Source organism: Sminthopsis crassicaudata, chromosome 3 (assembly GCF_048593235.1).
Source record: "Sminthopsis crassicaudata isolate SCR6 chromosome 3, ASM4859323v1, whole genome shotgun sequence".
NCBI classification, from domain to species: domain Eukaryota; kingdom Metazoa; phylum Chordata; class Mammalia; order Dasyuromorphia; family Dasyuridae; genus Sminthopsis; species Sminthopsis crassicaudata.
This window is the reverse complement of record NC_133619.1, coordinates 625,822,094-625,838,389: the sequence shown is the minus strand read 5'-3', so window position 1 is coordinate 625,838,389 and position 16,296 is coordinate 625,822,094. Positions and strand designations below refer to the sequence as shown.

The 16,296-nt window shown below is 48.4% G+C and overlaps 1 protein-coding gene across 14 annotated transcripts in view; it reads right to left on the bottom strand.

Moving 5' to 3' along the window:
* CHD5 (chromodomain helicase DNA binding protein 5) overlaps window positions 1-16,296 on the bottom strand; it is a 144,894-nt gene that overhangs the window by 15,226 nt on the left and 113,372 nt on the right. For 7 of the 14 annotated variants that reach the window (XR_012488593.1, XM_074306423.1, XM_074306421.1 and 4 more), the window contains 8 exons: window positions 12,092-12,186; window positions 11,041-11,173; window positions 10,736-10,825; window positions 8,443-8,580; window positions 7,451-7,498; window positions 6,991-7,099; window positions 6,275-6,407; window positions 3,271-3,466 (listed from right to left, as the gene is read on the bottom strand). Coding sequence is in view for 13 of the 14 variants with exons in the window: in XM_074306423.1 (XP_074162524.1) it covers window positions 3,271-3,466; window positions 6,275-6,407; window positions 6,991-7,099; window positions 7,451-7,498; window positions 8,443-8,580; window positions 10,736-10,825; window positions 11,041-11,173; window positions 12,092-12,186 (942 nt within the window). In the remaining variant the exon portion in view is untranslated. The remainder of the gene's footprint in view (window positions 1-3,270; window positions 3,467-6,274; window positions 6,408-6,990; window positions 7,100-7,450; window positions 7,499-8,442; window positions 8,581-10,735; window positions 10,826-11,040; window positions 11,174-12,091; window positions 12,187-16,296) is intronic. The other 7 variants (XM_074306432.1, XM_074306424.1, XM_074306426.1 and 4 more) reach the window with 4 other exon arrangements.

Genomic DNA, 16,296 nt, shown 5'->3' with positions numbered 1-16,296 from the left:
GGAGAAAGAGAAGGAAGGAGCATTTAGATAGTATCTATTATGGGCCAGGCACATAGTTTACAATTATTATCTCATTTGAGGTTCACAACAACCCTGAGAAGTGCTCTCACTATCCCCATTTTACAGATGAGGAACTGTAAAGGACTAGAACTGAGCAATGCACTTGGATAATGAAGTACGTGAGACTAATTGCCAATTGGACAGTTCCCTATTAACTTGTTTGAAGGTTGACCCTCCCCAGCTGTTCTGTGCTAACTTGATTGGTGGGACAAAGAGGGGGAAGTGACATGTGGGGGCGGGGGGAAAGTAGGAGGAGGAAGAGGAATTGAGACGCAGAAGCTGACTCAGTCTCTCCTGGCATTTGAGGGAGGAAGGTGTGTGTGAGGTTGCTACGCCTAACCCCCTGACCTTGACCGTAAAAGATCAAGAATAAAGACGTTTAGTGATCCTGATTCCAGCCGATTTCTGGGAAAAACAGAGTTCCACAGCAAGGAACCTGACTTGACCAGGGTTAATAGAACTAGGAAGTATCTGAGGCCAGATTTGAATCATCAGATTATCAAATTACACTGTAAATTGATCACATGATCAAATTACAGAGTAATTATAGGTTTATCAATTTAGAGTTCGACAAGGTCCATAGTGACCATCTAATCCAACAATCTCATTTTGCAGATGAGGAAATTGAAGCCCAAGGTCTCACAGTTGTTAATAGAATGGCACTGAGTACCCAACACTTAGAACATGGGCTGGTGTACAGGGGGTGCTTAATGATGGAGTCTAAAGAACTCCCTTTATTTGATCCTCCCTTACCCTCACTGCACCAGGATAAGGAAAGACAAAAATACTCTTTTTAATTTGGAAGAAGGGTTTGAGAGGTTGGGATAGAGAAAATTTGAGAAGGCTGCACCAAAAACTCAGCCTCCCCAAGCCCAAGATAGTCACCCACCCTTCTCTGTCTCCCATGAACCCCCACTCATCCAAGGCACTTTCCATTTAGGACTGGAGCTCCTCATAGCCCATAGTTGGAAAAGAATTCAGTGACCACTTTACCCAAACATTTTCAACCTTTATGGTGCATTGGATATTCTTGCAAGCTGGTGAAATCTATGTTCCCCCCCCCTCCTCAGAAGAGTAGTTTTTTTAAGTAAAATGCATTAAATAGTTTATATATCATATTAGAAAGAAAATAAATCACAGTGAAATACAGTCATCCTACTTATGGGAAAAAAAATTCACAGAGCCCAGGTAAAAAAAAAAAAAAAAAAAAAAAAAAAACCTTTCTCTAGTCCAACCTTGCATTACTTCTTCATCAGTTTAGCCATCTTGTTCCTGTATCAAAGCAGGCACCATGGGACCACGGATAGGATTCAAAGCGTCTACATTGGCTACTGGGAACCTCAGAAGCCACATAATCCAACTTGTTCCTTTCCTATCCAGGCTGCAGTGATGGAGAGCCCACAACCTTTCCACCCTAAGACAGGTCTCATTGTTAACAAGACTGCCTCCTTGTGGTTTTCATACCCATTGCTCCTGATTCTACCTGAGAGGCAGCATGATATAGAGGATTCAGGAAGCCCTTCATTCAGAAAAGTGCGAGCTATTGTTAACTCTTGGAAAATTATTTCCATTATTTGGCCCTCCATTTCCTCATCTATAAAATGAGATTATACTAGATGGCCTCTAAGGTCCCTTTCAGTTCTAAAGCAAAGCAAAGGGAAGTTCTATATAAGTCCTTTTAATGCCTGAACAGAGAAAACACCTCTCTCCTCAAGATTTCTCAAGGTCAACAGTTCTCAACCTTTTTGGTCCCCTCTAGACTTGTAAAAATTATCAAAGACCCCAAAAAACTTTTGTTTATATGGGTTAGATCTACTGATATTTAGTGTATTAGAAATTAAAACATCTGAATATTACAATGAAAATAATATTAACTTTCAGATCCCCCAGAAAGGGTCACAGGGACTCCCAGATCGTATTTTGAGACCATTGCTTTGGGCTGAACTTTCCCATTTCCCAAATTCTTCTCACAGGATGACCTTTCTTATTTTGGTTGCCTTCCTCAGGATACTCTGTTGGTTCATGAATGAATGTCCTTTCTAACATTTGGTCCCCAAAATTGAACATGATGGAGTCTGAATAGGGCAGAAGTCACGACAGCCAAACTATCATCACATTCTTAGCTTTGCCTTTCTGGGACAGCTAAGAAGATGGTGCAGTGGAGAGTGTACCAGGTCCAGAGGCAGGAAGTCTGATTTCAAATCTGTCCTCAGACACTTCTTAGCTGTGTGACCCTGGCTAAGTTACTTCACCCTGTGTGCCTCAATTTCCTTATATATGAGGGTATTCTTGTGAATAATCAGTTGAGATAGTATTGGTAAAGAAATAATATATAATAATATTATAACATAATTATTATGTTAATTATATTATTTATATTATATATTAATACAAATATATAAATTAAATATAATAAATAATATAAACATAAATAAAATATATATAACATAAAAATATAATAATAATAAATAAAATAAAGGAAAGTTCTTAGCACAGTTCTCAATATTATATAAATGTTAACTTTTCTTATCCTTACTCATTCCTAAGGCAGTCTAAGGTCACTTGACCTCATTGGCACTCCTTGAGCAAGTGGTCCATTACAAAAGGGGAGGGAATGGCAAGAATAAAACCTGGCCCACAAGATAGAGAAGATGCTCCACACCCCATCCCTTCTTTGTAGTCAGGGATTGTGCATTTAGAACACTGCATAAAATGTTTGATGTGTCGATTAGCTCTGAAGAACTGTGGTTTTCCCCTATTTCTTCTTCTTTATAAGAAATAGCTCTCTGGGAAGGTAAAGGGGTAGAGATATATGGGAAAATATAGGTGATTTATAAACAAAAGAAATCAATAAAAACAAATATCCAGCATTTATATAATAGCTAGCCCTTATAAAATTCTTTAAGGTTGCAAAAAGCTGTACAAATATGATCTCATTTGATCCTCACATCAGATCATTTTATGGATGAGAAAACTGAGCAGAATAAAAGGTTAATTTGCCCAGGATCACTTAGCTTGGAAATGTCTGAGATTGGATTTGAATTCAGGTCTTTCTGACTCCAGACTCAGTATCTATCAACCGTGTCAGCTAGCATTAAACAGAACCAAGGTGACCTCTCAAAAGTTCCAACAATTTCCCCAGGTACTGGCCTGCACTGACGGAGGCTCTCTTCGTTAGGCGCTCCCCATGCGGCTGCTCGGGCCACTCACCCTTATGGAGGACAGCGTTGGCAGGCTTGTTCCCAGCAAGGGATTCCTTGGACAGGTGCTGGTGGCTCTCGGCGAGGCACTCCACTTCTGCCAGACGGGCGTTCAAGGCCATGGCTGGATGATTGGGGTCTTGAGTCATGTTGAGGTACGCGGCCCTCCTAAGCTGCTCCTCAATCACCAGCGCCTGCTCCAGCAGCTGCAATGAATGGGGGGGGGGGTGATGCAAGATCTCTCCTGGAGCTCCCTTCTCCCCAGGAACCCTCTAACCCCCCTCCCCCACCCAGAAAAATGTCCAGGCTGTAAGAGGAGACAGAGAAATCTCAGGCAGAGAACCTGGCTCCTTCCTTTCTCTTCTCCTCCTTGACCCAAAGAGGCCTCCCAGACTCAGCCCAATTCCCACCTTCTTCAGGAAGTCTTCCCGATAGCTCCGGCCAAGTGATCTTCCCCTCCCCTGACCTCCCATAAATCTGCACTTAGGCCTTTCACTGTGTACAGGGTATAGCCCAACAGGGCTGCAAGTGAACTCTGGGGGGGAGTATTTGTGGGAGAGGTCTGTTTGTGTGTGTTTAAGATGGCTTCCAGTCACAGCACTGACATGACCCACTAACTAGAGCACAAGCCTGAAGTGATTTCTTTCCTCACCTAGCTGCGTGACGGGCAACTCATTTCACCAAATTGCTAATTTCAGTTTCTTCATCTGTACAATGGGGATGGGGCATCTATGTGACACAGCGGAGAGGGTGCCTTGCCTAGAGTGAAGACGACTCCTCTTCCAGGTTCAAATCCCTCCTCAGACACTTAACTAGCTGTGTGATCCTGCACTAATCACCTAACCCTGTCTCCCTCAGTTTCCTCATCTATAAAATGAGCTGGGAAGAAGGGAATGACAAACCACTTCAGGATCTGTGCCAAGAAAATCCTAAATGGGGTCACCAAGAGTAGGATGGTCTGAAAAACTACCAAACGATGTGTCTGTATGTGAATCTTTGTGTCCGCATTTCTGTCTGTAGCTGTGTGTCCAGATATTTTATTTCCCAATTAACCTATATGCTTCCTTAGAGCAGAGAGTCTCTTCTATTTTAGTATATCATCGTATTTCAATATCAACAAATGTTCATTCTGCTCCCGTGCTAGAATGGAGACAGTCCTTGTTCTCCAGGTGCTCATGAGGAAGAGGGAGGAAAGGCAGTGAGGGAGCGTCTCCAACACATCCTCCCCGAATTGCTTCTCTCTCGGTGCTGTAGACAATTTCCTATATGAATTACAGTGCAGATATTGATCTGTATTGGGAGCGAGAGTTTTCTCAACTAGGAGTTCCCAACACCATGGAAAGCACACATCTGATTTTTTAAAAGAGAGTGTGTGTGTGTGTGAAAAATAAAATCAAAGTTACTTTGAGAAAGAACAAATAATGAATATGGGGGTAGAAGGGTAAGGAGTGAAGCTCAGGAGAGGGAAATAAGGGTAGGCTTCTTGTAGGAGGAGGCACCTAAGCTAAACCTTGAAGGAACTTAAAAACTTGGGGGGGGGGGGGAAAGCAAGCATTCTAAAGCAGGAAGCATGGCACTAGCCAAGGTGCTGAAACTAGAACAGAGCAAGGCAGAAAATTGCCTGGCAGTGAGTGGTTAATGGAAATCTAGAAAGGAAGGCTACAAGCAGGTTGTGAAGGTCTTTAAATGGCAAGTAGCAACTGGGTGGTGCAGTGGACAGAGCACTGCCTCTGGAGTCAGGAGGACCTGAGTTCAAATCCAGCCTCAGATGCTTACTGGTGGTGTGACCTGGGGCTAGACACTTTGATTTTGTGTGTGTGTGTGTGAGAGAGAGACAGAGACAGAGACAGAGACAGAGACAGAGACAGAGACAGAGAAGACTAGATTGGAAAAGGGAGCGTAAGGAGGCAAAGATCAATTAGGAGGCTCCTGCAATTGTCTGAGGGAGGCTATGTGGCTGGAGAGGAGTGGATAGATCCAAGTAATTAGAGGGAGAAAGGTGCTCAATAAATACTTGCTGATCAATTAATCAATCATTTATTAAACACCTTCTATATGCCAAGCAGATGCCAGGGAAGCAAATATAAAGAGTGAGACAATCTTTATTTCTCAAGGAGCTTATGTTCTAGCGATATAATCACCCATTCATGTTTCCATTGCCACAGACTAACTCCCTTTCCCCCTTCTTTTCTTTCACTATTCTCCCTGGCTCTGGTTTCTCTGCACCAGGGGAAAATGTAATCAGAAGAAGAATGTGAGAGTGAGGAGGGGGGCTGATGACTGACTAAATAAGCCCCACATCAGGCTTCTCAGAGAACTTTTCACTCTCCAAAACTCCGCTTCCAACCTAGCCCTCCAAATATTTGGGGAGAGTGACCCATCACATCTTCCCCGTCCTCTCTCTTCCCGCTTCCAGTTAACTCCGGCCTGACATTGAGTGCCTTCCACAGCCTGTCCCTCAGGACTTCTCTCCTTTTCCCCAACCCCCAGATTCCCAGCTCTGAAGCTGCCCCACCCCACCCTTATCCTCCTCACCCCAACTTTATTTCCTCTGCTCTGGCCCTCTATGCTGTAACTTCCCAAACCTAAAGACCTCTCTCCCTGGCCGCCATTTCCCAGTGTGTGTGACCCCTTGGTTAGAAGGGGAGAGGGCACAGCTTGATGTGTGTGACAGAAGGTGAGCTCCCTGAGGACAGGCTGTCTCATCTTTGTATTTATTTGTGTCCCTGGCACAACACAAAGCCTAGCAAAAACCAAAGACGCTTTTTGCCCCATTCATTTCTCAATCCTTTCTGTCCCGATCTGATTTCCAGTCCCTTCTCTTCTTGGTGGAGTAGAAAGAATGAGCTCCAGGAGTATGGGGCAGGGCACAGAAACCTGAGCCAGAAGCCAGGACCCCCGGATTGTCCCCCTCCTCCTCCGCCCTAATTCTGCTGTGTGCCCTTTGGGGAGGAGCATCCTCTGGGCCCCAGTTTCCCACCCACCCCCTCCTTCATCAGCCCTGGGTGACCAACCTTGAACCTTCGGGCCAGGAACTTGTTTTTCATCTCCAGGTAGTTGCCCTTGTGGATCTCCGACTTGAAGGGCTCGTTCAGGATCACGTAGCGCGGGTCATTCTGGATGTCTTGCCAGCGGGCATAGCCGTGCCTGAGCACAGGAAACACGTTAAGGGGGAAACGGGAGTGGGTAGGCAGCAGGCCTTGGAGGATGCAGGCGGGGTACCTTGCTGAGAGACCGGAGGTCTCAAGAGTCCAGGTGGTCTCTGATCAGTCCCTTGTCCCATACTCCTGACCCTCCAGCTTTGACTTGAAGCTCTCCACCAGATCAATTACCTTCCAAGGCTGCCCAGAGTTCTAAATTTGGAGTTGGAGGGCCTGAATTCAAATCCTCCACTCCTTGCTACCTGCAGGGCATTAGACAAGTCACTTTAAAACCCCAAGACTCAGTTTCCTCCTCTGAGGAGGTGGGTCTGGAGGCCCTCTGAAATCTGTTCCAGCCATAAATCTAGGACCCTCTTTTGAACAGCTCTCTTCATCTCTCCCTATCTCCCCCTCTTCTCCTGCCTCTGGGGCCAAGCAGACACAGCCACTCTCCAATGGTCCTGAGTCTTCTCAGTGCTCAGCATCCTGGTTCCTTCAGCTGCTCTCCCCCAAGCCCTGGCCCCTAGTCCCCTTCCAGCCCTGGGGGTCACCTCCCGGGGAGGGTCCTGCCTCCCAGTCACCAAGGATACGTCACGATCCCCGCCAGGAGCCAGTAGTCATGGCGCCGATGCCAAATGTCGTAGATCTTCCCCGAGGAGACGGCCGCCCGCTCCTCATTCTGCCACAGTGTGTGCAGCTCTGAAGGCCCGAGACACAGGAAAGAGAAGGGGAGGGGGCGGGGTGGAGAGAAGTGAGACAGCCATGGGGAGGGGGCAGCACGTGGGGCCGGCACAGGCCGTGGGGGTGGCCGCCTGCAGCGGGTGGTCTGAGGGACCTGGGAACCCCTCACCGCCCTCAGCCCAAAGTCTGCCCTATGGGATAAGCTGCCACCGTGCCTGATGATCCCACCATCAAAGTCATTCCTAAGGGGTAACATTGTATCTAGGAGCCCCCTGTGACAATGTCCATGGGCTACCTGAAGGGACGGGGAGGGGGAGGGGAAAGGGAGTGGGTGGGGTAGCACACTTAGCCATTATTAGCCATTAACACCTTGCCATGGGTCAGTCACTTGACCGCTCTCTGCCTCAGTTTCCTCATCTGTAAAATGGGGATAACAATACTTGCAGTGTGGTGTAGTGGATAGAGGGCTGGCCTTGACATCAGGAGAAGGCAGGATTCAAAAGTCCTGCCCCGACATACCCTGGCCGGGTGTCCGGACAAGTCACCCTCCCCTCCCACAGGGAGGACTTGGAGAAGTTGCCAGTATCCTTCGGTGGAGCTCCATACTGGGAGTCCCCTACCCCAGGTGAGAAAGACAAATGGCTGGCACTCACAAAGTGCTCCGAAGAGCATCACTGCTCCTGCAGAGGACCCGCAAGGCACGGGCGTGCGCTCTACAGAGGAGGGAACTGAGGCAAAGGGGTTCAGTGACTTGCCCGCGATCCCCTGGCTAGGAAGTCTCTGAGGCAGGATTTGAACTCAGGTTTTCCTGACCCCAGGTCCAGCACCACCCCCCCCATCCTACGCCACCTAGCTGGCTGCCCTACCTCTTGCAAAATGCTTCTGCTCCTACTGGGAAACCTACTCTAAGGAGACTAGCCCAGAAAGTCGTTATTCAGAAACAAATCTGAATATCCCCATGCTCCCTCAGCAGCAAGCACAGAGCTACACACACAGTAGGCACTTTTCACGTAGCCTAACTTCCCTTGAACTCGGCTCCCCTCATTAACCTGGGTGGAGGTTGGAGCCTACGGGGTGGGACCGAGGCACAGGACTAGGACCCTTCTGCTTGGGAAGCCAGGGAAGACAATAAATTATGGGCCCAATGTCTGCAATTCTCTCCCCCTAAAGTGCCCCACCTTCTGTGCTCGCAATCGCTGGACTCTTCCTGGAATGGGGCTCTGCATCCCAAGCCTGTGCTGGGCTCCCCCACTCTACCCTGAAAGGGAGCCCATTCCCCGTAGGAGAAGGACAAATGCCCCCTTCCCCATCTCCAGCCTTGCACCCCTGGGTCCCAGGTCCACCCAGCCCAGCCCTGTTACCTGTGAAGCCCCCATCGGCAATGTTAAACATGAATTTGAATTTCCCACTCTTGTCGTCCTTCTTCCCATCCTCGTCTTCCTCTTTTTCACCATTCTGCTGAGTTTCCACCATTTCTTTCTCTTCTACCTTGGAGTCCTCTGGCAAAGCACAAAACCACATTGCAAATGAGATCTGAAAAATCAACCTTTCATCTCTCTCTGGCCAGGGGAAGAAAAGGTTAACACCACTGAGGGTCAAGGACACCTGACTTCCTGTCACCTGGACCATGTCTCCCATTTGATCTCCTGCTTCCAATTACGCCCAAAATACAGTTCTCAGAGCACAGGTCTGGTGGAGTAACTCCTCTGGTTAAGAACCTTCCATGGCTCCCTACTACCTCCAGGGTAACCTACAGAATCCTCAGACTGATTACTTACCCTAGGGTTACACCAAAGTGGCCATTAACATTCCTTGTAACTCTTCATTCTATCTCCTATCTTTGGGCCTGATTTCCTTCTCTACCCTGATCCTTGAGCTTCCTCTGCCTCCTGAGCTAACTTCCTCTGCCTCCTGAGCTAACCGGCCCCTGCTATAACAGATCTGATTTTTTCTTTTGCTGACTGTGTAGAATAAGAAAGTGATTGTGGAACACTTTTCAGAATACAACTGGCTTCCTTGGTGTCTTTCCACCAGTTAAAATCCTACAGGAAGACTTTATCCATACCTCTTAATTCTAGTGCTTCAAAAAAATAAGATCAAATAAAATAAAATTTTAAAATAAAAGGACAGCTGGTGGTACAGTAGAGAGAGCACCAGCCCTGAAGTCTGGAGGACCTGAATTCAAATTTGACCTCAGACACTTAACACTTCCTAGTGTGTGACCCTGGGCAAGTCACTTAACTCTAATTGCCTCAGCGTCACTTAACTCAAATTGCCTCAGCAAAATAATAATAATAACAATAATAATAATAATAATTTTAAAATAAATAAAATAAAAAATTCTAGGGCCTCCCTCATAATTCTCCTTAACTGCTGATTATCCACGTCTTACCCCCAATCTGTCCTGTCCCTAGTGTTTGTTCTTAATTGCTGGCACACTGTCTCCTCCACTAGAAGGGACAATGTTTTTTGCCCTTCCTTGTGTCCCAACCCCTTAGCACAAACCCTGACCCACGGCACGCGCTCGATAGAGAACGATTGTCCAGGGGAAGGCAGAGGGAGGGGACGAGGAGGCCGGAACAAGCTTCTGTCCCCAGCATCAGCAGACTCAGCCAGCACAAGGGCCAGACCAGCACGGCCCCCTCAGTGGGCCGAGTGGGAGGCCACTTTGGACTTGGGGCTCCAGAAAGCTCCCAGCCAGCTCCCCTGTCCTCAGCTCAGGCCCGGGGTTTAGAGTCACCAAATTACATTCAGAAACCACAGGTTAAGAGCCCCTGTGAGACGGAATATGCCCCCAGAGCTGGAGGGCAGAGGGTCTGCACCGGGGGTCTCACTGACAGAAGGCAGGTCAATCCTCTCCCCAATTCTCCCTGGCCCCAAAGGCGGCTCTCCATCTGCTAGACCACACCGCTTTTCACACCCAGCCACCATACGAGACAATGCTATGGGATAAGTGCTTTTGAGAAGTGCCAGATAAAATGGGGACGGGTGGGAGTGGGGCTATTACTGGGGCTATTACTGACTGGAGAAAAGCAGGGGAGGCTCTCTGGGGGAGGCAGCATTTACATGAGGCTTTAAAGGAGATCCAGAGTGGCATAAACCAAGCACAGAGGTAAGAAAACTCATCTAGAGGCACAGAATACCGTGGAGCCGGATTGTAGTTCAGGGTAGTTCAGGAACAGGGCAGAAAGCTGGATTCAGAGGGCCTCAACTGCCAAGGAAAGGACTTTAAACGCTATTTCTGATGCAAAGGGAGCCTCAGAAGGTTTAGGAGCAGACCACCAGATTTAGAATCTGAACATAAGTTCAAACCCTGCCTCTGACACGTATTTAACTAAGTCACCTAACCTGCCTCAGTTTCCTCATCTGTAAAATGGGGGCGATTATGGCATCTACCTCACTGGCTGTTATGACCAGTATGCCGAAGAGCTTTGCTCTCCCTGACCAGAAATGTCAGCTCTTTGTTTTTTTTTAATTTCCAAGCCTCCCCAAACCAGAACGAGGTACGCCCCATCAGCCTGAAAGGAAAGCATGGGAGCCAGGCCCTGAAGAGGCAGCCATTCCTGGCTGAGGTGCCTACAGGGGAGCCCATGGAGCCCTTGAGCAAGCCAAGGTTTCCGGGGGCCCTCCCCTCTCCCCACCCTGGGCCTGTACCTGGCCGGAAATCTCTGTCGTCCCCTCGGCCATGGTTCATATTTAGCTCCATCTTCTCCAGAGCTTTTTCCTTTTCGGGGAGAACATCTTCTGGAAGGCACAAGAGAGAGACGGGGATGGTCCCAGGCAGAGTCCATCCCAGGGGCTGCCCAGAGGGCTGAGGCAGGCCCCAGGGCCCCCAAGGGTAGAGGAGCAGCCATCGAGTGGGGAGGGGACTGCCCCAGGCAGGGGTGCAGGGAGGACAGCTTCCTGAGAGCACCCGCCGGGGTGGGCTGCAGGGACCTAGCCCACGGGCAGGCAGGCACCTTTGAGCAGCCGATCCGGGGAGGGGTCCCGCTTCTCCTTCTCCTCCCTCCTCTCCTCTCGGGACCGCTCTTTGTTCTCCAGAATCTCCTGCTTATCCTCTCCGTCCCCTTTCTCAGAGGGCATCCTTGGAACCTGGGGATTGGGAGAGTGTTTGGGTCAGGCAATTCGGGGTCACCGCCCCCCAAGTCCTCCACTGTCCCCATATGTCCTCAGCATCAGCTAAGTGGCAGGCTCTCAAGCCGACATGGGAGCAAGATGTCTCAGTGGATAGAGTACCAGGCTTGCTATAAGGAAAAAGTAGATTCAAATCTTGCCTCTGACCCTTCTTAGCTGTGTGACCATGAATAAATCACTTTTTAAAAAATCTGAGCTCAGTTTCCCCATCTGTAAAATGGGAGTGAAATAACACACTTAGTACCTACCTGATTCTCTTTATAATTTCAGAGATTTGGAGCTGGAAGGGACCTTCTCGTTTTACAGATAAGGGAACTGAGGCTAACAAAAGTAGAATAACTTGACTAGAGTCACACAACCAGTACGTGTCTACGACACCTGGGTCTTTCTGACACTATCCAAAGCGCCACGTGGTCTCCTCTTGGGGGTCCTTGCAGTGAAGGGGGAAGGAACCCTGAAGTCTTACCAAAGCATTTCCCAAAACCAACCTGCCTCCTCTGAGTCAGGAAACCCAAGGAGCCCAGATCCCCCCATCTCAGATGCTTCCCAGACCCACTCCCCTCCAAGAGCCTCAAGGTCTCCGCTCCAAGACTTTCTGTTTGCAGGGGAAACCCGGCAAGGGGAAACATAGGTAGACATTGAGAGACAGGAAAAAGCAGGACTGTCCAGAGCCCTTCTTTCCAACTCGCAAAAATAGCAAGGACCCCTTGGGCTTAATGAAGCTGTGAAAGCCGCCATTTTTCCTCCTGAGAGTCTAGTTGCCAAGGGACTCATTTCCCCAAAGGCCGCTTTTCAATACCCTTGCCTCGGCCTGCCTCCCCCTCCCACCACCCTGGTATCCTCTGGGTCTGGGTCTCCACAAGGTCCCTCTCCTACCTGGAGTTCAGGAGGTTTGGGGGGTTTCGGTTCCATTTGTTCTTTTTCATCCAGGAAGCCCAGCTGAGCTTCCATTTTGTCTGAAACAAGAATACCTGAAAAATGACCACAGAGCGGGGGCTCGATCCCCAGACTCTACGGACTCCCAACCGCCTGGTCCCAGTTTCAGAGGCCATCATCCCTCATCTTCCCCACCGCCTGAAGTCCCGGGCCAAGGCTATCTCTTATCGACAACCCCATGAGACGTTGGCAAGACTTCCGAGGGCCGAGACAGGAGGAAAAAAGCAGGTCTCAGAACAACTGATACAAAAAGCCCAGCCACACACAACTTAAAGGCCCCTTCTTAAAAGGTGGCGAGCAGCCTGCGCTGTAAGCAGACTTCTCTTTCCATGGTCCCACTGCAGGATCACCACTCCCTCTGAATCCCAGTTCTCGGCACAGTCCTGGGCCCCAACTAAGTGCTTCTTAAATGAGGGACCCACTGATCTCCAAGCACAAATGATGAAACCCCCATCCCTCCTCTTAGTCAAAATGTGGGGGGTCTACAACAAAAAAATGCTGTGTAGATGTGCTGTCAGACCTAGTCAATTTTATACCACCGTTTCTCCTTTGTTGATGGGGGAGGATTCTAATGACTATAACATTAAAAAAAAATTCTAATGATTATAACCAAAAAAAGCACCAATTAGACTTTTAAATATTTTCAGGAATCACAAAATTGATCAATTAGGATCAGATCGATTAAGTACCTACTAAGTTGCCAGAGGATGAAATAATTCCCTTCTAATCTTAGGAGATTCTTTAAAAAGCACCAATTAAAACTTTTTTAAAATTTTCAGGAATCACAAAATTGATCAATTAAGATCAGATCAATTAAGTACCTACTAAGTGCCAGGCAATGAAATAAGGCCCCTACTAACCGCTAGGAGATTACATTCTGATGGAGCACAGATCTTGAGAGCTGGGAGGACCCCAGCAGTGAATTAAGCCAGAACCTACCCCACAACCACTGTTCCTGCCTCCTCCCTTCAGGGAGAAGCCCACTGACCTCCTGGGCCAGCCCCTTCTACCTTGGGACAGCTGAGATGACAGGAAGCCTTTCTTGATTTGGAACCTAAACCCGACCACTTTGAGGCTTCCGGGTTGAGAGTGCGGGTGCCAGCTCAGATCATTCTCATCCCTCTCCTCCATCACTTCAGTCCCTTCACATCCATGAAAAGCTTTTCCTCTGTCCTCTGGAACCTTTCCTTCCCCAGGCTAAATATCCCCAGTTCCTTATACTTAATTCATCTTGCCATGTACACGTCTCTTCTTCCCTGATCATTGATTCATTCATTCTTTCAAAAACCATTTTGCTTAAACTAAAGTGGAACACTAAATTAGAAGAGGCAAGGAAACGCCAAAGTGTACAGAGCAGCTTAAGGAGCTCTGTGTGTGTGTGTGTGTGTGTGTGTGTATACATACATATATATGCATGTAGACTGTGTACGTATGTAAATATAGACAGACATATGTGTTGTGACTTACAAGTATTTCGGGTAAACGTGCACGTGTCTATTGCACATGTGATATATAGCGTCATGTTTGTGCATTGTTATAGCTTCATTGCTGCACATATGTACATGTGTGTGATTGTGTGTGCATATACATGTGTATGTTGTGTATTCATATTTCCAGCTTTGGGAAGCTATTTCCCAGCAGACAATGTCAGTAAGACCATGTCATGAAGGGTGAAGGAAAAGGGGGCTCCTTTCAAACTCACTAAATAAAGAGGGGGGTGGAATCCCATAACCTTTGAGGGCTAGTGTGAGCAGAGACATTTCTCATCCCTGGAGGGACCAGTGTCCCCCCTTCCTGGGGAAGCTCGCGTGCCTTATTAAATGACCCAAAGTCAAGAAGAGTTACCTCCTCATTAGATTTCCCCAAAAACCTTCCCCTCTAACAAACTTCCCTAATTCTGTCTGGAATACCACCAGTCACAGCCCTGGCCCTGGGGCTCCCATATCCAGTGGGCCTGGAACTCACAGATTTCATCCCTGTGACATCTGTCATCTGTGTCCCTTTCTACTGCCATCTTTCCCTGGGGAAAACCTCACACCTGGATTATTGCATAGCTGCAGGATTATTATGTAGCTGCCCTCACCCAGTCTCCTCTTATTCTACTCTAGCCTCCAGTGAGCTGTCAGAGTGAACTTTCTAGTATATAATAAAATAACAAAAGAGATAATAAAGTAAAAATAACAGGCTGAAACAGTGCCCAGTGTGGCTGGGAAACAGGAGTGGCTATCTGGTGCTCCTTGAATGGAGGGGATCTTTGCAGCAGCCCCCTTGGAGCAAGTGCCCGGGACTAGATGGGCTGAAGCCTGAGAAAGGGGCCGACTCTGCTCTACTAGGAGAGGGGAGGGAGGGGGGAAACCTCCCTACTTATTTCTCTCTCACCAGATTATCCCTTTCTAAGTACAGGGACAGTGCTAGGACTACACAGATCTGCAGAGCCAACCGGAAGGTCGCTCTGCAAAACCACCAGCTGGGCCAGGAGTGGGCTCCAGACGGAAATTCTCTAACTTGTCAAAGTCTGCATATGCAAATGTCTGCCCTGCAGCCCCCAGCCAGGAACTACAAGCCCATTAGAGTCCTTTGTTCAGGGAGTGGACCAGAGAGAGACAGGGAATTGGCAGGCGACTTTATAGACACAGACAGAGTGAACAAAGAGACTGAACTCTCCCTCTCTCTCCCTCTCCCTGTATATTACTATCTCTGTCTCTATCACTGTCTATGCTTCTCTCTATCTCTGTCTCTCCCTATGTGACTCTCTGTCTCTGTCTGTCTCTCTCTCTCTCATCCCTCCCTCCTCTTCCTTGGTCTCCATCACTCTCCCTTCTCTCCTTTCTCCCTTTCCTCCCTCTCATTCAGTCTTTTTTCTCCCCTCTTCCTTTCTTTTTCTTTCTCTCTGCCTCTCCCCTCCTTTTTCTTTCTCCTTCCCTCCCATCCCCTCTTTTTCTCTCTCCTCCTTCCCAGTCCTGTTTGCCCTTCCTCTCTCTCTCCCACACTTCATTCTCTCCTTCCCCTTCAGTACAATCTAAAATGGGCCAATAGAACTTTGAACAAATGTTCATAACCTCAGCTAGAACCCAGGCTGGCCAGCAGAACCCTCTTGACTAGAATGGGCTGCCCAGGAACTCTCTAGCTTGCCCAGCCAGGGGCAGATCTGAACAAAGGAGACCAGGTTGCCTTAATCCCTGGGGACCAGGGAGGCCAGAAGATTCCCCTCTAGGCCGCCCCTCTAACAGCCTCCACATTTTCCTCTCTCCTTATGGAAATGCAATCTTGGTCCATCCAAGAGAAGCTCTTTTTGCTAATATATCAGGCTTCTTATTGTCCTATTGATCCAGTTTTTTTGAACTCAAGATCCCACATCCAAGGGAGGTGGGATGGCGCGCAGTTGGAGGAAAGGGTTCTAACTTTGTCCTGTAGCAGGAGCCCATCCCACTCCCTCCTCTGGAGCAAGTGCACTTCCTTCCATCAAGCTTGAATCTACCTCTTAGCACTGCCCTCCCGTGGCTGCTCCTCCTTTCTGTCCCTCCCGAGTCAGAGGCCACAGCTTGGCCCTCTTCCACAGGGCAGCCCCTCAGATGCTCAGAGGCGGCCGTCACATCCTTCCTGAGGCTTTCCTTCTGGAGGCTGGATCTCCCCAGGTATTTTGGGCCCTTCTGCAATGGCCTCACCTCCAGCCTCCTCACCATCCAGACTGCTCTCCTCTAGAACATTTCCCCATCTCCGCCAAGGGACGCTCTGCCTACAATATAGTGGCTATTCTGAAAGCCCCAAGAGCCCTGAACAGTGAGACCAGAAAACAGGATTCCCCAAAAGTGAGACGCAGGTTTGTGGCCACAGAGGGATCTGCTTGAAGGAATGAATTTGGAACAGAGTCTGTTTTTCTTGCTTTCTCAATGGCAGAGGTAGGAGTGGGAAAGGGAGAGGAGGGGGAGGAAGAAAGAGGAGGGTAGAGAGAGACAGAAACAGAGACAGAGAAAGACAAGACAGAGACAGAGAGAGAAAGAGAGACACAGAGAGACAGAAAGCGAGACAGAGAAACAGAGAAAGAGAGAGAGGAGGAGGGAGGGAGAGAGCAACAGAGATAGATAGACAGACACAGAGAGACAGAGGTAGAGACACACAGAGACAGAGACAGAGAAGGAAAGAGA